Source organism: Rana temporaria (genome assembly GCF_905171775.1).
Source record: "Rana temporaria chromosome 2 unlocalized genomic scaffold, aRanTem1.1 chr2c, whole genome shotgun sequence".
NCBI lineage: Eukaryota > Metazoa > Chordata > Amphibia > Anura > Ranidae > Rana > Rana temporaria.
In genome coordinates, this window is record NW_024404408.1 from 185,109 (window position 1) to 210,626 (window position 25,518).

Here is a 25,518-nt window from a genome sequence, read left to right on the forward strand (position 1 = left end):
ACAAAACTCAACTCACCTAGGATCCGTGGGTGGATGCCATCTGGTCCAGGTGCTTTATCCACCTTTATTCTGTCTAAATATTTCTGGACCATATCACTTTTGAGCCATTGTGGATTTGGGGCTGTGTCACTCCCACCCCCATTTTGGACATGAGCTCCCCCATGCTCCATTGTATACACAGAGCTGAAGAAAGCATTTAATAAATTTGCCTTCTCTTTGTCCCCAGTCACCCACTCTAGATTGTTTTGTAAGGGGCCTACATGCTCAGACTTCACCTTTTTACTATTAATATATTTAAAGAATTTTTTGGGGTTTGTCCTACTATCTTTTGCAATCTGTCGTTCGTTTTGAATTTTTGCATCCTTAATTTCCTTTTTGCATATCCTGTTATATTCTTTGTAACATTTAAACAACACTAGTGTTCCTTCATTTTTATATTTTTTAAAAGCTACTTTCTTATTGTTTATAGCTTTTTTAACTTTGACCGTGAGCCACATAGGTTTTATTTTTAGCCTTTTAAACTTATTGCCCATGGGAACATACTTTGCAGTGAGGTTCCACACAGTCTTTTTGAAGAATTCCCATTTCTGTTCTGTGTTCATCTGTGCCAATAGTCCCTCCCAGTCCAAGTCCTGGAGAGCAGCCCTCATCCTTGGAAAATTTGCTCTCTTAAAATTTAGTGTTTTAATATTTCCTGTATGTATTTCTTGCTTATAGTTAACATTAAATGAAATCATGTTATGATCACTGCTACCCAGGTGTTCCTTTATCTGAACATTAGTAATACGCTCTGCATGGTTTGAAATTATCAGGTCCAACAGGGCATCATTCCTAGTTGGGGCCTCAATAAACTGCACCATAAAATTGTCCTGCAATAGGTTTTTAAATTTTTGTCCTTTAACTGTCCCAGAAGTGCCATTAATCCAGTCAATTTCTGGGTAGTTAAAATCCCCCATTATTATCACCGTCCCAGCCCTTGCAGCCCTTTCCATCTGTGCAAGGAGCTGAGTCTCCACCTCCTCATTAACATTGGGTGGTTTATAACAAACTCCAATGATTAATTTTGAACTACGCACATCTGTATGCAGTTCCACCCATAATGCTGCCCACATGTCGGATCTTCTGCCTATCTTTGGAAAACTGATTCTGTGGATCAGTTCCAAAGATAGGAATAGGGATACGCAGGCGGAACAGCAGATCCGCCTGCGTATCTCTTTTGAGGATTTGGCCCTATGTTACTATGTTTTAAGCCTCGTACACACGGGCCAGAATCTCGTCAGGAAAACAAACGTTGTTTTTCCTGAGGAGATTCTTGGCAAGAATCTCTTGCCGCCCGAGTGTACAGACTCTTCTTTCAGAAGAACCACGGTTCTCTTGAATGGTAAGAACACAGTGACGTCATCGCATAAGATGAGCATGCACTCGTCACATTCAATGCCGTCGCCGCCACCTTGCTGCACCCTACCTATACCTAGGAAGCTACCGCGCATGTGTCAGTCATTTCGAGCATGCGCGGGTTTCCATGGCGACAGGTAAGTATACAGACGCTCGGGTTTCTTATCGGGAAACAGGCCGACAAGAATCTCGAAGAGAAAATAGAGAGCAGGATCTCTATTTTTTTCGTCGAGATTCTGGGCAGATTTCCAGACGAGAAACCTCAAAGCCTCGTACACACGCACGGTTTACTCGGCAAGAAAGCTCTGTCAGCAGTTTTCTTGCTGGTTCTTGCCGAGGAAACCGAGCGTGTGTACAAGGCTTAACTCTACTTTGTTGGCCCCCATGGTCGCCTCATTTAAAGTCCCATGGGCTACTTTCCTTTTGTTGACCTTGCAGAGTGGGGTATGTTGACCTCATTTATCTGTCAGCCGGTGCTCTGTGACCTCTACCAGACTGCCCAGATCTGTTATTTAAAGGTCCGATTTTTCACCCTGATTCTCAGTCACTGGCTTTGATGGCTTGGCTGTTGAACCCCAATCTCTGAGAGACAGAGGCACTGAAAATGTGGTTATCCCAACCATGCCTTAAAGCAGAGATCCACCCAAAAGGGGAATTTCCACTTGTTTGCATCCGCCCCTCCTCCACTGCCACACCTGCCACTTTTGTAGAGAGAGGGGGGAGAGGGGACCTGGTTGTGACAGATACCCACCCCCCACTTCCAGCTCAGGTCACTGTGGTGATCTCAGCTGATGGTTCACCCTCCTCTCTCTCCCCCAGAGTATTCTGGGACATGTCACAGGTCCCAGAAGACTGCAGGACCATTCACAAGGCGTAGGAAACTGGCTGTGAAGCCAAAGGGCATCACTTCCTGTTACCTTACTTGAGATGCCGATGTCTGCACCCAAAGGCCATTGACAAATTGGTCCGGTGAGGACATCGCTGGATCGCTGGACAGGAAAGTGTCCTTATATTAGCAGCTAGAGTATTTGTTAGGGGGGCTGGAGCTCCTCTTTAAAGCTCCTAAATCTATTTCCTGCAAGATTTATCACCGCATGCAGAAGGTTTCATTTTGTTGGTTTGAGACTTTGGGAGTTTTCCCATAAGGCTTTTTAGTTGGCCATGATATTCATTTATGTTTGACGGGGGGGGGGGTAATATTTAACCCTTAGCGCTATCAGGGGTCACATGTCTGCCCTGTCTGTCCTTTTCCGACATTCTCTAGCTACTAATTCACTAATTTGTAATTTCATTCAATGTACCTCACATGTTCCTCAGATATTCACCGATTTGGATCGATCTAAAACATTTCAAATTAAAAGTTTTAGAAATTGCTCTACAAGAAAAGTCATTTACATGTTGAAATGTCCATGTAAAAAATTCTATAGAGGGGAAAACAACGCGACAATTTAAAATCCGTATCGGTGAACATCTGAGGGACATCAAGGGACCTCCTGGAACAGATGAGGGGAAAAAAAGAGAATATTTTAGTACAAAATTCTAGGAAAATCCACGCGGGAAAAAGAGACGACCAGAAACTGAAGGGGATCTTTTCCCTAAATGTTTCCCTAGGAGAGGAGACTTCGATAGGATTTTACTATGTAAAGAAAAATACTGGATCTAAATTCTCAGTAATATCAAAAGGCCTGAAAACCGGAAAGAACAGTAAAGCCCGATAAATGAGCAGCGGGAGGGGGATGACCTATCTCACTGCTTCTAAAAGTGATCCAGTGGCTAATCGGCTGCTCGGATCGCTTTTATGAGATACAGAATTGCCGGCTTCTGCCATAACCCCATAAACCACTTAAAAACCGCAACATTTATTTTCTTGAGGGCCATAAATCCCAGCATGGTACAAATACCCCCAATGACCCCTTTTTGGAAAGTATGACAGGCTTTATGAAGTTGTAACGTGTTTGTCACAATATTTAGCATTTTTTTTTTATTGTTTGCACATTGTCCCCAGTGCAGTACAGCATCATCATATAACTGGTGTGGAGATGAGCAGGGACACTGACTGATGACAGGATGTAAAAAAAAAAGCCAAGAAGTATTTTTAATTATTTTTTAAATATCTTGTTTTACATGCATGTTGTGACCAGCACAATACAGTGTTACCATAGTAACACTGTACTACTCTGGGAGGTAATCAGGAATTTTTTTTACACACTATAATTGCTTATAGCAGTGAATTTCATTACTATAAGCAATCATTTTTACTGAATGCAATAGATTTATTCAGCGTGCATTGTTGTGATTAGCTGTGATTGGCCCTGTCTGTACCATGTGATCACTGTAACCAACCACACAATGAACGGCATGAATCAAAGCCATTCATTGTTCACAATGATTGTTCACAGCAATCACATGGTACTGGTATGGGGTTGTTACACTGATCAGTCATCTGCTATGTCCAGTGGACACAACAAGTGACAGACTGCGCCAGAGCTTGGCCCTGAGGGGCCGCACAAGATATTTTCTCCCAGAAGAATAGGGCTCCTGCTTGGCCATCATATTACAATAGTCCGAGCAGGAAGCGGTTATTAATGAATGTTAAAAAAGGAAGAAACTTTATTGAATCCTTTTTATAGAATGCTGACTTCTATTTTTTTCTCCTGTACAGGTGAATTAAGGAACAACGTTTTCGGTCATGTTGGTCTTCATCAATAAAACGGAGTCACATGGGAAACGAGCCATATGGGTGTTATAAGTGACTGAAAGTCTTTATTGTCGTTCACTGAAGGATTCACACAGGACACAAGACATATCCGTGTTCTGTATGTCATTTATGTTTTGGGTCCTCTTAAACACTGATCCAACCTCAGAGGACAACACAAAAGAAGTAATTTCAGTTCTCTGGAAGTGACAATGGCTTTATAGTAAAGTCCAACCTATGAATTCCTGAGAGGAGTCATTTCAGAAGATATTTCTTGTTTGGAATGTGATAAAGGTTTTACAATGGAGGTAAAATGTATCACACACCAGAAGGTTCACACAGAAGAGAAACCATATCAGTGTTCCGAATGTGATAAAGCTTTTACATTGAAGTCAAAACTTACCGGACACCAGAGGATTCACACTGGGGTGAAATCATATCAGTGTTCTGAATGTGGCAAAGCTTTTAGAACCAAGAACGAGCTTATCATACACCAGAGGGTTCACACTGGGGAGAAGCCATATCAGTGTTCTGAATGTTTCAAAGCTTTTACACAGAAGGCACACCTTACCAGCCACCAGAGGGTTCACACTGGGGAGAAGCCATATCAATGTTCTGAATGTGGCAAAGCTTTTACACAGAAGGGACGCCTTATCAGTCACCAGATGATTCATACTGGAAATAAGCCATATGAGTGTTCCAAATGTGATAAAGCTTTTACATTGAAGCCACAACTTACCAGACACCAGAGGATTCACACTGGGGAGAAATCATATCAGTGTTCCGAATGTTGCAAAGCTTTTAGAACCAAGCGAGTGCTTATCACACACCAGAGGGTTCACACTGGAGAGAAGCCATATCAATGTTCTGAATGTTGCAAAACATTTGCAGCTATGCAAAATTTTATCGTACACCAGAGGGTTCACACTGGAGAGAAGCCATATCAGTGTTATGATTGTGTCAAAGCTTTTAGAGCCAAAAAAGAGCTTATCATACACCAGAGGGTTCACACTGGGGAGAAGCCATATCAATGTTCTGAATGTTGCAAAGCTTTTAGAACCAAGAAAGAGCTTATCGCACACCAGAGGGTTCACACTGGAGAGAAGCCATATCAGTGTTCTAATTGTTGCAAAGCTTTTACACATAAGTCAAATCTTATCAGACACCAGAGGGTTCACACTGGAGAGAAGCCATTTTAATGCTCTGAATGTGACAAAGATTTTACAATTAGTGTCGGGCTAATGTATCGCCTGAGGATTCACAAGCTTCACCATAGAAGCTTGTAGAGAGTAAACTCGGGGAAGAAGGGGTTATTAAAGGAGTTGTGGTTGTCCCATAAGTTTCACAGCCCCGATGTCATCCCACAAGCTAGGGAAGAAGTGAAAAGATAAAATGCTATTGTGAGCAAAATGGAATGTAATGATCGAATGCACCGACTTAAGTGCTTATGTCCATCAGACACACACCAAGGCCTGTGAATTTTTTACCTTTTAATTTTTTTCTTTCAGATAAGCACCAACAACTGAACTGTTTTCCTCAGGGAAAAAAAAACATACCATTTTGTAAGTTATGCTGTAATAAATAGCCATCATTTAAAATATATATATATATATATATATATATATATATATATATATTCCTCAGTTTAGGCCGCTATGTATTCTTCGTCATACTTTTGGTAATAAAAATCGCAAAAAGCGTATATTGATTGGTTTGCACAAAAGTTATAGGCCGGGATTCAGAGAGATCGGCGCATCTTTAGTTTGGCGTAGCGCATCTCATATGTGATATGCCGATGTAACTTGGAGATTCAAGTACTGTATTCAGAAAGCACTTGCTCCCGTATGTGCGCCGGCGTAACGTAAATGGGCCAGCGTAAGCCCCCATAATTCAAAGTAGGCAAGTAGTGAGCGTGTTGTATGATAATGAAGCGTCACCCCATGTAAATACATGGACGAACAAACGGCGCATGTGCGCGCATGCTCAGAATCACTTCAAATTTACTCCCTAAGATACTCCGGCTCAATGCCTGTGACGTGAACGTAACCTACGCCCAGCCCCATTCACGTATTACTTACGTAAACTACATAAAAATATATGCTTGTTCCGACGTCCATACTTTGCAGTACCTGCGCCTCATATAGCAGGGGTAACTTTACGCCGGACGTAAGCCTTATGTTCCTGAATCGGCGTTTCTAGCTCATTTACATATTCCACGCGTAAATCTACGGAAGCGCCCCTAGCGGCCAGCGTAAATATGCACCTAAGATACGACGGCGGAAGGAGACTTACATCGGTCATATCTTGCAAAATTCAGGCGTATCTCAGTTCCTGAATATGCGGAAAGATACGACGGCGCACATTTGGACTTACAAAAGCGGATCTGGAGATGAGCCTTCGTAAGTCCTTTCTGAATCCGGGCCATAGTGTCTACAAAATAGGGGATAGATTCATAGCATTTTTATTTTATTTTTTTTACTAGTGGCGGTGATCTTTGATTTTTACCGGGACTGCAACATAAAAATTTTGGGACCATTGGCATGTATACAGCGATCAGTGCTATAAAAATGCACTGATTACTGTGTAAATGTCACTGGCAGGGAAGGGGTTAACACTAGGGGGCGATTAAGGGGTTAACTGTGTTCCCTAATGTGTGTTCTAACTGTAGGGGGAGGGGACTCACTATAGGAGATGACGGATTGTGGTTCCCAGCTTGTAGGAACAATTTGCATCTCCTCTCAGAACAAAACAGGGATATGTGTGTTTACACACGCACCCCTGTTCTGCCTCTCGTGCCTGCGATCGCTAGTGGCCGACAGTCATTGCGACCACCGGTTACGACCATCAGCACCCCTGCTTAAAGGGGTTCTAAAGGTTTGATTTTTATTTTCTAATTAGGTTCCTTTAAGCTCGTGCATTGTTGGTTCACTTACCTTTTTCCTTCGATTTCCCTTCTAAATGTTTTTTTACTTTGTCTGAATTTCTCACTTCCTGTTCCTCCTCAGTAAGCTTGCCCCATCATCCGAGCCGTTCTGGCTGGGGGTTAGTCAGCGTGCTCGCCCCCTCCCTTGAAACTACATCCCTGCGGGGAGACTACATGCCTGTGGGGAGATGCTGTGAACGTTCACAGTGTCTCCACACAGGGATGTAGTCCCAAGAGAGGGGGTGAACACGCTGACTAACCCCCAGCCAGAATGGCTCGGATGATGGGGGCAAGCTTACTGAGGAGGAAAAGGAAGTGAGAAATTCAGATAAAGTAAAAAAATCATTTAGAAGGGAAATCGAAGGAAAAGGTAAGTGAACCAACAATGCACAAGCTTAAAAGGAACCTATTTAGAAAATAAAAGACAAACCTTTACAACCCCTTTAAAAGGACCAACGTAAAGCTACGACGGTCTGCGGGAATGAGCCGACCTGCCGCAGTAATATGACGGCAGCTGGTTGGCAAGCGGTCAAGGAGGAGGTTTGGTGCAAGAATTGTTCTCACTCCTTCGTGCGCAGTTATATGTAACATGTATCCTAATCAATGTTTTCACTGATAGGCACCCCTGAAACATGCGTTTACATTTTTACATGCGTCTATGTGGCCTCAAGTTATTTTTGGGGGGAGAATGTATGTGCTTGGGTGTAAAAATACATTTCTTTCATCACATAGGGGACAAAAAGTCCTGTACGTGATATTTTTTTAGGTGACAGGTTCTCTTTAACCGATTGCCACCCGCCGCACACAGATATACGTCTGCGGCATGGCACGGGCAGGCAAAAGGACGTACCTGTACGTCCCCTTTAAGAAACGGTTGATGAGGGCGCGTGCCCGCCGCGATCTCCATGAGTGCGCCTGCGGGTCCCGCGGACTCGATCACCACAGCATACCGCGATTGTGTCACGGTTAGATAGAACTCCCTGTTCTGCCTAGCTGACACTGCCACTGATTGGGTTTCCTGTCATTGGGAACATGATCAGTGACATGTCACAGCAAGCCACGCCCCCTACAGTAAGAATCACGGGAACACTTAACCACTACAGCACCACCTAGTGATTAACCCCTTCACTGCCAGTGTCATTTCCACAGTAATCAGTGCATTTTTATAGCACTGATCGCTGTAAAAATGACAATGGTCCCAAAAATGTGTCAAAAGTTTCCAATGTGTCCGCCATAATGTCACAGTCATGATAAAAATCGCAGATCACCGCCATTACTAGTAAAAAAATATATAAAAATGCTATAAAACTATCCCCTATTTTGTAGACGCTATTACTTTTGCGCAAACCGATCTATAAACGTTTATTGCGATTTTTTTTTTTTACCAAAAATATGTAGAAGAATACGTATCGGCCTAAACTGAGGATTTCTTTTTTAGATCTTTTTGGGGGATATTTATTACAGCAAAAAGTAAAAAAAAAAAATTCAAAATTATCGCTCTATTTTTGTTTATAGTGCAAAAAATAAAAACCGCAGAGGTGATCAAATACCACCAAAAGAAAGCTCTATTTGTGGGAAAAAAAGGACGTCAATTTTGTTTGGGAGACACGTCGCACGACCGCGCAATTGTCAGTTAAACCAACACAGTGCCGAATCGCTAAAAGTGGCCCGGTCATTTAGCAACAAAATGGTCCGGGGCTGAAGTGGTTAATGAGACATGCAGGGTCTAAAAGACCCCCAATGTCTCCTCTGGGCTCCACTGCATGTTTTTCAATGCAGGTCGCTCTGCAATCAGACACAGAGAGGCTGACCTGGAAGTGACGTCATAGACATTGCTTTCTGGTTCACAGCAAGAAGGGGAGGAGAGCGGACGTGTGTCCATTGCCCCCCCAGCCCCCGCACTCACCATGTTGGTCCTGGGAATGCACAGGAAGTGATCTGGACAGCTGCACTCCAATATAATCCCCTTTATTTAATAAAAAGACAGTCCATACAGCAATTGGAGCTGGAGGAATCAGATAGAGCTAATAACATCGGACCTGGGCCTGCAGATGGGAAGGCGGAGCCAGGAAAATATGGTGGGGAAGCGCCAGTACTGGGGATGTGTGTGACCAATCAGGCGTCAGTGTCACACGCAATCCCAGTGGCTGCAGAAACAGTTCACTACGATGTACGGAGCTGGCAGTGAAATGGTTCATGACTCTGATTGGACAGATCTCTTTGTGGTGTAAAGTTTTCAAAGAACACTTCTTATCCCTGGAAATGTTATGATGTCGGCACTAAAGTGTAACTATTTTATTTTTGTTTTGTGGAAATGTTTTGTGTGTTTTGAGTTCTTCTTTTGTTGTAAAATGGAAAATAAAATAAACAGTATTTGATTGGGGAAAAAAAAGTGTCACTAATAATTCCATAAATGGTGCAATCTGTCATTAGTATAGAAGTTGTTGTTTTTCGGAGTCTCCCGTATAACAGATCTACAGACAGGATAACAGGCGATAAAACGATGTTGCGGAGGGAACTCTGGGAAGGATAATGACAGATTACATTACACATTCAGTTATCAGACTTCCTGCTGTTGGTCTTATGTTTGGATTGTCTTCTGATATTTACTGTCCTGCTGTAAAAGGTGTAAATGATCGGCCACATGTTTCCTGTAGTAGCAGGGACTACAGACTCATATTAGGATGGGTACCTACCCAAGGGGGTCACCTTTCTGGATTTGGGGAAACATTTCACATGGTTTTATAAATTCCATTAATGACACCGACAAGGGGAGTGTCACTTACTTCACTAACAATAGGAGAGCCAATCACAGGCCAGTAACAATTCATGGTTTCTCAATGTAATTGCAGAATGTTTAATCCCCATTGGTCCGATGGATTCCTAGTCCTTCCAGATAACATTTCCTTCTTGTGTGGAAGGAGCCCCCTAAAATGTCTTCCCTTCAATCCCACCCATAGCTGTAGGTTATGTTGCCCCTCCCATATCTGTAGGGGAAAGCCTCAATTTCTCCCAATACTCCCCCGGCCTTCCAGTGAGGAGAAACATTTTCTCTGGAGTGGATATGTTTTATGCAGTGAGCCCTTCATAGACGGGGTGGGGATCTAAGTCATCTAAGAGAAGTAAGATGAACCCGTTTACTGGAGTCATGGATCAGATAACCAATGAGACCATTGATGGTAGAGCAGAGCTGACAGCAGAAGAGTCTCCATCACCTAAGGTGGTGTCACAGAACTGCATGGCTGATGACTATCTCTCGGAAGATCAAGGTGGAGTCTACAAACTGGTGTCACATAGAGAGTGTTGTCCATTTATTTTGTATCATGAAGATCTCAGAAGAAGATATCTACACAAGGTAAAGGAGATTCAACAGGCACCCGGGTGGGAGGAAGTGGGGTCCATTTTCTTGGAGGGGTTGAATTGGAACTTGGTTGAGTAATATGGTTGAAAAATTTGTCGTAGGAGGAGAAACTAACTCAAAAGAAATCCTGAAGTGTCTTACCACGTCCCAGTTGGAATTGTGTACATAGGGAATGTCCCAGGGATAATACGGGTAAGAGAAAAACAGGGTGTTAAGAAAAATACAGAAAAGTAAAAAAAAGATATTGTTTTATTCCATGTAGAAAATTTCAGAAATTCAAAACATTTTATAAAACAGTAAAGCAGGCCATACACGGTCGAACTTCGAAAAAAAATATTTTCAAAATCAGAATGTTTTTTTTTTGTGATCCGATGATGCCATTATTGATTTTCAAAATTCGGCCGACCAAACCTTCATGTTGCCGGGAATTTTTGTTTCTCTCCAAAAATATTCTTTTCTTGCACATACGCATTTTTTTTCTATTACATTTCTCGCACGATTCTCCCATCATTGATCAGAAAATCGTTTGTTGCTGCAGCCCACTAACGGTGCGAAATTCATACGAAAATTCTTTCGAAATTCGAACTGTGTATGGCCGCCTTTAATGGAACAAAGACCTAGAAACATATCTGCTACTAATTGGTCAACACACTGCACTTCCAATCATCATATGAAAGAAGAGCTGTGGTTAATCCATGACCAACATGTTTCGGATAACGCCTGAAAAGATTTCTGTCTTTCCTTCTTCTTAGGGTAAATGTGTGTAATATGGTGGCTTTTCTTCTTAAACCATTATATTCTACTAACGTTTTGATCATTTTATACATTGATGTTGTTGCTTCTATCACTGCCAGAGTGGATTTTACTTTTTTATTTTAATGATTTAAATTCCTCAAATTTAGTTTTATTTTACATTTTCTGGAAGCAGAGACCCTTGAGAATAAAATGCTGGTAGTTGCCATTTTTTTTTATCTAACAGGATGTTAGCGTAGATTTTTATCAAATGCATACTTTCCACAATATATTACCCAATTTCTTTGGTGAAATATAAAAGATGAGGTGTGTGTCTTGTATATCGATACCAAACACGTTAGCTTTAAAAATTGGACGGACTTGGCGACAAACTTCAGTACCAGAAATTTCCCGTAGGTGACACTTTAAAATCCTTTCATTTTGTGTGAATTTAAAATATTTTAGTGTGTTTTTTATTTTATTTACAGTGTGTTAGTTTATTTATTTGTTTTACTTTTTTTCACTTAACTTTATGACTGTGACATAGGGGGTTGATAGTGTTGCATGTGATAGAATATTGCTGATCACAGGTCCTCTTTAAATAGACATCAGTTGTCTTTTAGACTCCTAATGTCACCCCTGGACCCCAAAAAAGATGGTCAAGCACAGATCATGCTTGATCAGCTCCTTCTCTGGCCACAGGAACCGGGGACTGACAGCGCTGAACCCAGAAATGACATAATCTCACACCTTCCATGTTCATTCACTGAAGAGGAGATCAGAGATCGGATGTTTGCTGATCTTCTGCTCTCACCACTGACACCCACCATGTCTGTCTTGGGCTTGCAGGAGGTGAAGCTGAGCCCGGTATACATGGCTGGGGAGGGGGGAGTACCTTCAGTGCGGCTAAATCACTTCCACCAGAAAGCCGACAGTTGGTGTAACAAATGTAGACAACCCCCCTGGTACTATAGATATAAGCCCGGGCTGCTGCCATTGGCCGGACTGAAAGGGTTCCACTAATGTACATCTGCCAAATCTGTATCTGAGGAGACCATAGAAGCAGCATTAGAAAGAAATGTGAGCATGGCTTCAGTCAGGTGATGGTCCTGGTGGTCTTGGTCTTGTTCTCCTTCAGGTCCTCTAACCTTGTAGATGGTGACATGGACTTGTTGGGTGGGAATGAGCAGGAGGGGCTCTGGGTTCTCTTGTACCCAATCAGCTTGTTATGGATAAAAGATTAAAGTGTCTTCTGGGAATTTACAGGGATTGGGATGTTTAGAGGGTTCCATAAGTGGGCGGGGCTGGTATTAATGAGGGGCGTGTCATATGGTAATCAGTTTCTTAGCACAGATGATATAAATGGTATAAATATATCCTTGAAATGTAAACAATTGATCTCTTTTCTTCTGTTGTTAAAGTGTCACATATATATGATTAATAAAGTTGGATTCTATTCTCACCGCACAATAGCGTGGTCTGGGTTCTTCTACAACCTCCCACCAAAAATGTAATCTTCCAGTTGTAGGAGTCTGGTGGAATGGGTGACAAGCTGATTGTATGTCTTAGGTCCCTTGTACATGGGGGGTCCGGCCCCTGTGTGTGCAATGCTGGCGTTATAATACACCTGGTGGGCACAGGTACAGCGTGTGATTACTATGCCTCAGTTTATGAATGGATGGGATCCTCTCTGCAGAGACTTCTATTCATTCCTATGTATTGCAGCTGAGCCTGCAGAGGAAGGGAAGGAACTCCGTCTTCAGTCACTTTCTATGTCTCAAATAAGAGACATTAGAGGTCTGATTAGACCCCAGATATCTCTCCAAAGCCCCCCTCCCAAAAAATGTAAAAATAAAATAAAATGATACTTGTGCAAAAAAATAAAAATAAAATAAGACTCATAGTAAAGGTTGATGTAGACATGCTTCTGATCTCCCGTCTCTCTGAAGTCCGAGGTTACACTCCAGAGGATCCTGACAGGTGATGAAGAAGAGATGTCTCCTCACCGCTTGTTTATAACACTTTTTTTTCAACAAATGCATCCAATCACACAGTTGCGGGGTGTTTGCAGCGGTTCCCCATTGATTTGAATGTGTAGCGTTCGGCGGGCGACATTGCTACAAGTCAGGACAACATTGTCACGGGCACAAAGCACCACGGCCCCATCATGTAAACATCTCCGTCCACTGCCCATTGCAGCTTGAGGGGACCTGGTTGGCAGGCGGGAGAAACGCAGCTCAACTGGTCATTCCCCATGCAAGTCTAAACAAAGCCTAAGGCCTCGTTCATGTGGGACATACTACTTGGCGTGTTTAGCTGCAGAAGGGTGCACAGGTGTTCTGTACATCCCCATGCAGCCAGTCCCATTCATGTCAATTGGGACACAGAAGCTGCCCGGGAATGTGCAGGTGGACTCCAGGATCCAGATGCTCTTTCTGCCTCAAGATAAGATGGAGAAGGTATCAGGGGCAGTCTCTGCACTGATCGGCCTTGCAGAGTGCTCCAGGAGGCACATCATTAGAGGGCTCGGATTAATGACGGTATGTATACCGCTGTGACATATGCACAGCTTGACTCCAAGGAGCTTCAGTTCTTCCTGCTCTCCCCCCTGAAAGGGAAGGTGTCCCCCTCCCCATCTGGAGATCTTATGGGCCCAAAGGCCAGGGATTTTGTTTCCGGGGGCAGCTTCTTCCAACTGTAGAGAACACCTGGCCATAAGGCAGGCCCTAGGGGAGTTCAAGGGCAGCAGTAAAGAAGTCAAGATCCTCTCAGACAATGCTACGATGGTGGTGTACATAAACCACCAGGGGGTACCAGGTCCCAAAGCCTCTTGAGTCTGACCCTGGAGATCCTGGGGTGGAAGGAAGTCAGACTGCTCTCCATGTAAGTGGTCCATATAAAGCAGGGATCCTCAAACTACGGCCCTCCAGCTGTTGTAGAACTACACATCCCATGAGGCATTGTAACACACTGACATTCACAGACATGACTGGGCATGACGGGAATTGTAGTTCCTGAACAACTGGAGGGCCGTAGTTTGAAGACCCTTGATATAAAGGTTCCCACCAGAGTAGAGGCAGACTTCCTCAGCTGGCAACCCATCCATCAAGAAGGGGGAGTTAAACGGTGAGATGTTTTTCTATCCGAGTGCAATTTTTGATACGAGCTTGGAGACTTGTCTTTCACTAAATCATTCCGGGGAATTCAAAATGTCACCTTGATGGAGGCTAGCGTGATAGTTATCACCAGATGGTACCTCACTCCCTCCAGGCTGGCGGCCATGTTCCCTAATGTAGATCCCTTTTGCTTTAGAGGTTGTCAGCTTAGGGGCACCATGGCCCACATTTGGTGGGAATGCCCCAGAATCCGTACATTCTGGAGACTTATTTTTAACATGATCCACAGGGTGACCGGATGTCAAATTCCAAGGTCCCCCGAAGTCGCCTTATTGAATGCTCAAATCCCAAAGCTTCCTAGATCCACACAAAGGCTAATCCACTTAATTTTTTTTGGCACCAAAATTTCTATCGCCAAATCTTGGAAACAGCCCAAACCATTCTTGTCAACTGTTAAAAGAAACATTTAACTTCCGGTTCCGGCGCCGCATGGAGTAACAGCTCCTCTCCTCGGCTCCCGCAGCGCGACCTAATCCGGCCTGAAAAACCCGCCTGAGAAGCCCAGCAGGACCCCCTCCACCTCCGGAGACACCCCACGGTCATTATGGACCGCTTCGTGGAGAAATCGGGTGCGCGCACCCAAACGGCCCAGACGGCGCCGACGGCCTCCCCGCAAATCGAGGCCCCGGTCTCGGCCTACACCGCTACACACGTGACGGCGCCGCACACGGAGATGGAGGTAAGCGGCAGCCCAGCACACCCCCCGGATCCTCACACCCCGGGGACACTTCCAGAGGGAGACAACACCACAGAGCGTATAGCCCAAGCAGTGGCTGCTCTTTTAACCCCTATGATAACCGCGTCGGTAGAAAAAGCGGTGAATGCAGGGATGGCACAGATTCACAGGCAGATCAAGGAGCATGGTGTCAGGCTCAACGATATGGAACACCGCATTTCGAATGCGGAGGAGGAAATTTATCAAGCTCAGGCTACTGAACACGCTCAGGACAAAACTAACCAGTATATACTCCAAAAGCTGGATGATTTAGAAAATAGGGCCAGAAGAAGTAACCTTCGCTTTGTAGGGGTCCCTGAAGCAATCCAATCATCCGCTCTCGCGGACTTCTGCGCGCAACGCATACCCGAGGCCCTGGGCCTCCCAGGCCCCTGTGCAGTGGAAAGGGCCCACCGAATGGGAGCATTCAACTCAGACCGCAAAACGCCCCGACCTATCATTGCCAAATATTTGAATTATGCTGACAAGTCCCTCATTTTGCAAAAGTTTAGACAAGCCAGACAAGTCCAGATTGATGGGATAAAAGTCCTGATTTTTGCTGATTACTCTATGGAGGTATCCAAAAAGAGGAAAGCATTCCAGCAGGTGTGCTCTGAACTTTTTAAGCAGCAAGTGAAATTCACTTTGGCCTTCCCGGCCATACTCCGCCTCAGAGCCCCAAACGGGGAGCAACTATCCTTCCATGACCCCTCAGAAGCTGAGGCATTCCTACGTTCCCACTACCATGGTCGGCAATCCCAATCCCCCTCAAAACCCCCCCCGCTCAACCGTCCACTGGACCAGAGAAGCCCACGCAAAGAATCGCCCAAACGCTTCAGGGCCATGACCTCTGACCCATCCCGGATCACCCTAAATTTGACCTGATTCAGCTTTTATACGTTATAACACACTTTCTTGTTCTTCATCCGAACCGGAGGGAGCACCCCGGCCGCTTCGCCCCTCTCTGGCCGAAATCCCGCTCCTGGTTAATTTACGCTATGGGGCTCACATTGCCCCCCCCCCCCCCAACTCCGTCTACACGGGACATGACTCCAGGCAATCATCCAAACGAGGTACACCCTTCTGCACACTACTTGCCATGTAATGAACTCATCTGCAGGGCCTCGGCTACATGCTTCATTGCTGTATTTGTCCCTATTCAGTCAAAATGTTTAGTATTTGCATTGTTGGGGATCTGTGCTATTGCAACTGCCAGTTTGATGTTTCACTCAGGTAACCATCCCCTGGCCTCACTGCGTACTCTGCTTTTATTCTCCCTTGCTATCGGTACTTCCTAGCCGCATGAATCTGCCTACCCAGTTTCGGGCTCTCAGAATTCATGCCAGCTGTGTCGTGGCATGGGAGTCGGACTTCGCAGTGACCCCATGCGGAAAAAAGCGAAGTTCTCACATTTACTGTTATGTTTGATGTTATTTTTACTATTCTCTGCTCCCCCCCTCCCCTTCCCTGTTATCCCCACTACCCCAAGCACTCATGCTCACGTACGTTCTCTGACGCCAAACCCAGGTGACTCAATTATTCCCCCCCTCCTAGGTCGCGTAACCCTCTCGCGGACAGCCCCTCTCCGTGCCAACTTCTATACAATGCCTTCTCAGACCGTCTCTTTCAATGACCCAATAACATGAAAATAGTATCTTGGAATGTAAAGGGCCTTAGATCCCCCAATAAGAGGATGAAAATCTTGCGCCACCTCAAAAGACTTAAAACTGACATTGCACTCCTACAGGAAACCCACCTGTCCACATCCGACTTTCACCGCATGCAAAGACTGTGGGTAGGCACAGTCCTGGGCTCTGATGCAGTTGCCCGTAAGGCAGGAGTTCTCCTGCTAATCCATAAAAATCTACCGTGTACGGTTCTAGCTGTAAAAACTGACGCAGATGGCCGACTTCTATCCGCTCATGTGCAAATAGGAACGAAGGAACTAATGATCTCCAATGTATATGCCCCCAACAGCCCCGGAAAGACTTTCTACAATACTTTGACCACTTGGCTGCTTCAAAACCCCCACCTCCCCCATCTGGTAGGGGGCGACTTCAACGACGTCATCCACCAGATAGATGACAGATCAACCCCTAAACATACAGGGACCCGAACTGCTTCTCTCACACCTTCCCTTTTTGCGTCCACCATGGACTCCCTTCACCTTCGTGACCTGTGGCGCCTACAGCATCCCGCAGATAGGGAATTCACTTTCTATTCCAACCCCCACTCCGTTTTTACTCGCATTGACTATTTCTTCGGCTCTGACAATCTCATCCCTCTGATGTCCGACACTGATGTATTAGACATAGCCATATCAGATCACGCCCCGATCCTTCTGACTATGGACAACCTCGACCTGCCCCCCCACCCCCGGATCTGGCGCTTCCCCTCATACCTCTACAACCTAACCGACTTCCAGCAATCCATGGAGAAGGCTTGGTTAGAATATTCCTCAGCCAATGCCCCCCACTCCGACAATCCAAACCTCTTCTGGGACGCCGGCAAGGCTTTCCTCAGAGGTCAGATCATCTCCTATGCCTCCTCTTTTAAACGTCATGCATTATCACGTTACAAATTAGCCAGCTCCAGACTACACAAAGCCCAGAGGGCTCTGTACTCCTCCGGCTCCCCCAATGACAGAGAAGAGTGGCTAGCAGCGAAAAGTTCCTTTGACACCTGGGCAGACACCATTGAATTGACCAAAAAAGCAAACCTAGACGCCACCCTACACAGGTTCGGGAACAAATCAGGCAAACTCCTCTCCAGACTCTGCAAGGGCTCCTTCCGACCCACCCATATCACGTCCCTAAGAGACTCCAAAGGTACCGTACACACCACACCATCTACTATAAACAAGACGATGCTTCAGTACTACTCATCCCTCTATGCCCCAGACCCAATTGATAGACAGGCGGCCCAAGCCTTTTTGGATAACCTAAACCTTCCCACGGTCACCCCCTCCCAACTAGAGACCCTTAACGCCCCCATTACCCTCTCAGAAGTATCTAATACCATCCGCAAAATTGCCCCCTCCAAGGCCCCTGGCCCTGATGGCTTTACGGGTGAATTCTACAAGACCCTTCAAACTCTAGTAGAACCTACCCTTCACAAAGTATATTCAGACATGTGGTCCGGCGGTCCCTACTTGCCGTCAGGTAACCAGGCCATCATCAAATTACTATCGAAGAAGGGCAAGGACCCCTTGGAGCCAGGATCTTATAGACCCATCTCCCTACTTAACCTGGATGTCAAGATCCTATCAAAAATCATATCGAATCGACTATCTGACATCATCCCCTCCCTGATTCACCCTGCACAATCAGGCTTTGTGAAGGGCAGAACGGCCACCCTTAACATACGTAAAGTTATGCTGGCCTTGGAACATGCTAAGCATCACCCAAATGGCGATTTTGCCATCATAACTTTAGATGCAGAAAAAGCCTTTGACAATGTCAGCTTTGATTGGCTTGCCCTGACTTTGTCAAAGATGGGCTTCTCGGGTCCCTTCTGCCACCTCATAAACTCCATGTATTCCTCCCCCACGGCGAAACTAGTGGCAGCGGGCCTACTCTCGGAAGAATTTCGTTTACACAAAGGCACACGTCAAGGCTGCCCTCTATCGCCACTCTTATTTAACATTGCCTTAGAACCCTTATCCAGACACCTCATCCAGGTAGCACCTCTTCACGGTATCCCTATCGGCGACTATGACCTACGCTCTTCCCTCTTTGCGGACGACGTCCTTATTTTCTCGGCCGACCCCTCCTCCGATATGTCCACTATCAAAAGAGTTTTTGACACTTTCCGAACCTGCTCAGGCTTACGCATAAACTATGGCAAAAGTGAGATACTCCCGCTAGGGAGTGGCCCACCCCCCTCATGGTCACATCACTCAATCTTTTCTATTGCTAAATCACATATCACCTACTTGGGTATATCAATAGGAAAGACGCCCTCTTCCCTGTACTGTCTTAACTATCCCCCCCTGCTAGCAAAAATCTCGCAAGAACTGGCAAACTGGATGGATCTGCCCCTCTCGCTCCTGGGCAGGTGTCACCTTATCAAAATGGTCAGCTTTGCTCGGCTGCTATATCCAATGCAGACTATACCTCTGCTCCTCCGGCATAAGGATATCATGCATCTTGAATCGGCTGTCTCTAAATTTATATGGCGAGGTAAAAGACCCCGCATTGCTCTAAAGAAACTCTACCTGCCCAGACGCGAAGGGGGTGTTAGCCTTCCTAATGTGAGAACCTATAACTTAGCCTGCTTAATGAGAATCGGTCTGGACTGGATCACACAATCCTCACGTTACTCCAACTACCCCCTGGAAGCTGCCATGGCTCATCCCTTCTCCCTCATAGCTCTCCTCCATAGCAAATGGAAATCGGTCCCAACACTGTACCAACACAACCTCCTGCTAAGGGACACTGCTATTGCCTGGAGGGAAATCAGAAAGAGCCTTCGGCTGCCCCTCTACATATCTCGTCATGTCCCAATCCAGGGAAACCCAAATTTCCCCCCAGGCATGGACTACAAACCTTTTAAAATCTGGCAAGACAAAGGCCTCACCAAGTTCTCATCCCTCTGTGACGCAACAACCGGTCGTCCCTTACCCTTTAAAACGGTGGCTACCACCTTCTCGCTCCCTCCCTCCCATATGTTTCACTTCTGGCAATGCATCAACTACTTAAAGGCCACCTGCACTGCGGCCAACAACCGTTTCTCCCCCAACTTCTCCGACCAGTTCATCGCAGAAGACTCATACAGGATCTCGGCCATCTACAGACCCCTACTCCTCAAAACCACTCCTCCCTTACGTGCCTCATCCGCAGCTAATTGGGGCAGAGACTTCCCGGATGACAACTTAGTCAATAAGCTACTTCAAGGCCTCAACAAGGTCCAACGCTTGACCCCCAATGAAATCTGGAGAGAAACTCAACTGAAAATCGTCCACCGGGCGCACATACCCTTTCTCTACTCCACAACGGACCCTGAGGCCGCAAAATGCCCCCTGTGTCATCATCAGAGACCTTCCCTGACCCACCGTTTTTGGTCATGCTCGTTCATATCTTCCTTTTGGGACCAGGTACTGGCCTATATCTTCAACATTACTTTATTAAAACTACCCAAAGACCCTCTGCTTCTTATCTTTGGCTATTGGGATCCTCTACTACTGCAATGGTCCCCACAGGCACGCCCACTTACGCCGGCCCACCCGGCACCTGCAAGTCCCAACAAAGACTGGTCTCTGCTATGTCTCCTGGTCGCACGGAGAGCCATCTTAAAAAACTGGACGTCCGCCCTCCCTCCCACGGCAACCCAAGTGCAACATGAGCTACTCCTCCTCCTCTTCAGGGAACGTGCAACCACCGACTTCAACCGCAAACTCTCTAAATCTCGTTTCCTGGCAACATGGGATCTCTTTATGCAAGCTACGCTATCTGCGGAGGAATGCTCTAATTTTGGTCAATACACCTTCTCTTTTTTCAGATCCCCCCCACCGTCCAGACCTAGGAGGAACAGTTCACCATGAGGATCATTCCTTGAGTCGCCACAACACCCCACCCCCCCCTGAGTGCCCCCCCCCCCCTCCCTTCAGAGTATTTTCGAATAGGCCGCTTATATACATCCTTAGATCCCACGGTATTTCTATTGGCCCTCACCAATGAGCAAGATCCATCCAGAGTTGATTGTTCTATTGTAAAGCTTTAACCATGCGTTATTTGTTTGTTCCTATGTGGTTTTTCCTCTTTACATGCACACCTGGTGGGTCCAAGGTCGACTCGTGCTTTATACCTGCAGGTCAACCCCACCTACCCCCTCCCCTAATATTACCCGATTGGGTATACCCTCTGCAAACATGTTGACCTGCGGAATGTATTTTCCTATGTTTCCAGAAGCTGTGTAAAGCACCTTTGTATGATGTATGTAATCTAATTGTACCATGTTCGGTACGCCTGCCACCACCCTATATGTATCCTATTCCTTTTGTATGTCTCTCAAAACTTAATAAAAATTATTTAAAAAAAAAAAAAAAAAAGAAACATTTAGTGGATTATGACTCAAGAAAAATTATCCAGCATACTGGACGATACCTCTGTGATGTTCCACAAGATTTGGGATCCCTGGGCTGAATATGTCGGTATTTTCCGTATCCCCGTATCCGCACCGCGGCTACACGAAACTTAGCCCATGACTAGGCACTCTGCTTTCCCTTGCTCCCTCACCCCTGTCCCATCCTCCTTTTCCCTCTCTTTTCCTACTTTCTATCCTCTTTAACTATCCCTGCTTGTTTATGTTCTTGTAGTACCCTACATAAGTGATTGTTGTGGCGTTACCACTTCCATGACATTGAGGGGAATTCCTTATGTGATCTTTACAACACTATAGTTTATTTACCCTTATCCACGGGGAATGTCTATAACCGGGTTGGGACCTGGGGGCTGCGGGGGGCCTTGCCTTTAGCACAGCATGATCCCTAGTGGGGTGCGGAGGGTGGGGGGACCCTTGTTGTTCTGGGGTCCGGGTCTGGTCTTCACGGGGACAAAGCCTCACATCAGTGGGTTCCTCAGTACATTCCTCTCGACCTGTTTATTTGAATGTTACAGTTTTTAGGGATATCACGTCCTTATCGAGTTTTATGGTTACCTTTTCTTGATTGCATTGTTTATAGAGTTGATGGGAATGCTCCCCCAGTTTTAATGTATTACCTGACGCATATGTAATATCTGTACGTGCATCTTATATTCAATAAAAATCTATTGAAAGTAAAAGGGTGACTTAGGGTCAGATTTGTCCGCTGCAACGTCGCTGTCCTGCTTAAAATAAATAAATTAAAAAAAAACGCTGATCCCCGTCATTACTGGATTTATTATAGCAGAAAGTAAAGACATTTTTTATATAAAAAACACACTGTAAATAAAAGAAAAACACACAAAACAAATGTTAAAGCCCCCAGTTCCCACATACATGCACATCATGCAAATGGCAGCTTCAGGTGCGGTTATGTAGGAAAACAACAATCACACCACACATATCGCTGCACACACCAGAGGGAGAGGAATGACTCTAGGGACATCATTCATGGAGAACTTCTTATGCCGCGTACACACCACCGCTTTTCATGACGAGAAAAACTCAATTTTTTTTTATTGGTCGTTAAAAACGTTTGTGTGCAGGCTCCAGAGCATTTTTCTAGTCGAGAAAAATGGGCATTAAAAATTTAGAACATGCTCTATTTTTTCTCGTCGTGAAAAACGTCGTGTGTAGGATTTAACGACGGGGAAAAAAAACACACATGCTCAGAAGCAAGTTATGAGATGGGAAATTAGCATAATCAACCCACAGGGTGGCACCATTCGAATGGAACTTCCCCTTTATAGTGCCATCATCCGTGTTGTACTTCACCGCGCTTTGCTCGAGCATTTTGTATCACGATCGTGTGTATGCAAGGCAGGCTTGAGAGGAATCACGTCGAGAAAAACTTTTTTTTTTTCCATGACATGAAAAACAGTCGTGTGTACGTGGCATTAAACTGATGATCTGGAAAGACTTTTAAAAGCGTCACCTATGGGCAATTTTTGGTACTGAAGTTTGTCACCATTTCACAAGATATATCTGGCCAAGAAATTGGGTAATATATTGTTTTTGTGTGACCTAAAATTACCTTAAATGTATTTTTACAGAAAACATGCATTTGATAAACAGCTGCGCTAATATCCTGTGACATAAAAAAAAGCAAATACCACCATTGTATTCTCTAGGGTCTCTGTTTTCACAAAATAAACAATGTTTGGGGGTTTTAAATAATCATCTGGCCTAAAATGTGAATTTATCCATGTGCATAAAACGACAAAAGCAACTGACAGTGAAAGAAACAACATCAGCAATGTATAAAATTATTATGAAAACTATAGTAACAACTAATGGCTTAAGAAGAAAACCCACCATATTACTCAACCGAGTTCCAACTCAACCCCTCCAAGAAAATGGACCCCACTTCCTCCCACCCAGGTGCCGATTGAATCTCCTTTACCTTGTGTAGATATCTCCTTCTGAGATCCTCATGATATAAAACAAATGTACAACACTCTCTATGCGACACCGGTGCCACATAGAATGTCAGGGACCACCATGTCAGGGACCACCATGTCAGGGACCACCATGTCAGGGACCACCAGTGCAGAGCGGGATTATTATCAGTTATTACTTGTATATACACAGCAGGGATCTCCCGCGGTGTCCGATATTGTTATATGAGAATGCTGAGCGCTGATGCCCCGCCCCCACTATTATGATTGACAGCGCACTGTTCTTATAACTTCGGGGGTGGGACATCAGCATTGGTGTGCTTGTATATTATACCTGACACAGTGGGATATCCCTGCTGTGTCATACAATTACTGATGATAATCCCGCTCTGCACAGAGATAGCAGGCAGGGGCGGGGGTGGTGCAGGGGGGGCGGGAATAGAGTGAAGGGGGATGGAGTGGAGGTGAAGTGGATGGGGCGGTGACTGGCAGGAGCAGAGGAGGGAGGATAGAGGAGAAGGAGGGCACCTCCTCCATGGGCGGCACAGACCGGGGGCTGTGAGACCCCCTCCGCCCACAACATGTCTGCTTCCTTCTGCTCGGCTTTCAGAGGACTACAAGGGGGCGTGTCAGACCGCTGGCTGAGCTCAGGAGAGGGAAAGCAGCCAGCGGACTTACAAATAGGAAGTCAGCAGGCAATAAAGTTTTTTCAGCAAGTTCAGCAGCCTATTACAGAGGAACTACAGATCTCAGAAGAACATGGATGGCAAAGTGGGTGAATGTAGGAGATCAGCAACAAGGACATGGAAACAAAATTTGTCCGGAGTTCTGCTTTAAGGTTTAAACCACCATATGAATGAAAACTGACAGTTGTAAGAACCCCCGGCAGTGTTATATGGTGTTTCCCATCCCCCTCCAACTGCTATTTTTGACAAATAGCTTGGCCTTCTACAGGAAGTAGAAGAAAACAGATCTACTGGGAGGATCAACAGGTAATAAAAAAGTGACAAGGGGAAACTCGGAAAAACAAAAACATCTACGCGAATAACAGATTGCACCATTTATGGAATTAGTTACACTTTAGTGCCAACATCATAACATTTCCAGGGATAAGAAGTGTTCTTTACAAACTTTACCCCAAAAAGAGATCTGTCCAATCAGAGTCATTAAAGTGAACCCCATTCAGAGGAATTTCAGCCTCCTAGTGAAAGTATGAGTACTGTTGAATGAATCCCATAAACAGCAGCAACTCAGTGTTGGAAGTCCTACACCAGCTTGGGAAGTTGCTTTCTCACTGAACAGAGACGTCTCCCTGGCTGGTGTCCCAACTACAGACCTGCCTGTAAAGCTGTCATCTATGAGAGGAGAGGAAACATGGAAAGGAAGCATTGATGGTGAAGAGGGAGGGGGGACATGTAATGGGAGGTGTGGACAAGGTGGGCTTAGCTGGGGCCCTCAAGCCTGGCTGATGAAGTATCAACAGTCAGAAGAATTTGGAATGAGCTTTCATAATTTGGAAGGTTCGGCAAGATGCCACTTGACCACTAGTCTTTGTACGGCGGCAGTGTTGGTCATGTATTAGCTCAGGATCTGTCAATGAAGAAAACATTTGGGATCACAGCTCAGTTAGTGAATGATGAAATACATTACATGTTCAGACAAAGCTCCATGAAAAAAAGGTAAACATGAGAATAACGATGGAAACAATTCAGTCATGGGCGCTTATCTAAAAAAAAAGAAAATGTCAAAAGGTAAAATATTTGCAGGCCTTCTAAGTGTGTGTCTGATGGAGATAAGAACTAAACTCAAATAGCTAGATTCAGGTAGAGATAGGTCGGTGTATCAGTAGATACGCCGACCTAACTCGGAATCTGCACTGTCCTAAGTTTAAGTGTATTCTCAAACTGAGATACACTTAAACCTATCTAAGATACGACGGCTTGTGCCGTAGTATCTTAGTGTGCAATATTTAGGCTGGCCGCTAGGTGGCGCCTCCATTGCGGTCGGTGTAGAATATGTAAATAGATACGCCTATTCACAAACGTATGCCCGGCCGACGCAGTACAGATACGCCGTTTACGTAACGCATTTTCAGGCGTAAAGTTATTCCATCAAATAGCTGGAATAGTAATGTTAAGTATGGCCGTCGTTCCCGCGTTGAAATTCGAAAATTTTACGTCGCTTGCGTAAGTCGTCCGTGAATAGGGATTTACGTCATTTACGTCCACGTCAAAACCAATAGGCCCGTGCGGCGTACGTTGCCGCAATGCACACTGGGATATGTAGGCAGACGGCACATGCGCCGTTCCAAAAAAATTTCAATCACGTCAGGTCAAACCAAATTAACATTAAACACGCCCCCTCAGCCAATTTTGAATTAGGCTCCCTTACGCCCGCCCGCTTTAGGCAATGCCGCCGCAACTTAGCAGGCAAGTACTTTGTGAATCATGTACTTACCTCGCTAACTTACGGCGGCGTAGTG

The 25,518-nt window shown here is 45.2% G+C and overlaps 2 protein-coding genes across 2 annotated transcripts in view; one reads left to right on the top strand and one right to left on the bottom strand.

The window, feature by feature from the left end:
• LOC120921543 overlaps positions 1–25,518 on the top strand; it is a 167,361-nt gene that overhangs the window by 109,492 nt on the left and 32,351 nt on the right. Inside the window, 4 exon segments of the mRNA XM_040334042.1 lie at positions 4,413–5,372; positions 8,997–9,105; positions 10,105–10,368; positions 16,745–20,092. Coding sequence (XP_040189976.1) covers positions 4,413–5,372; positions 8,997–9,105; positions 10,105–10,368; positions 16,745–20,092 — 4,681 coding nt within the window.
• Positions 1–25,518, bottom strand: part of LOC120921548 (zinc finger protein 2 homolog) — a 60,803-nt gene that overhangs the window by 25,613 nt on the left and 9,672 nt on the right. The gene's annotated exons all lie outside the window — the stretch shown is intronic.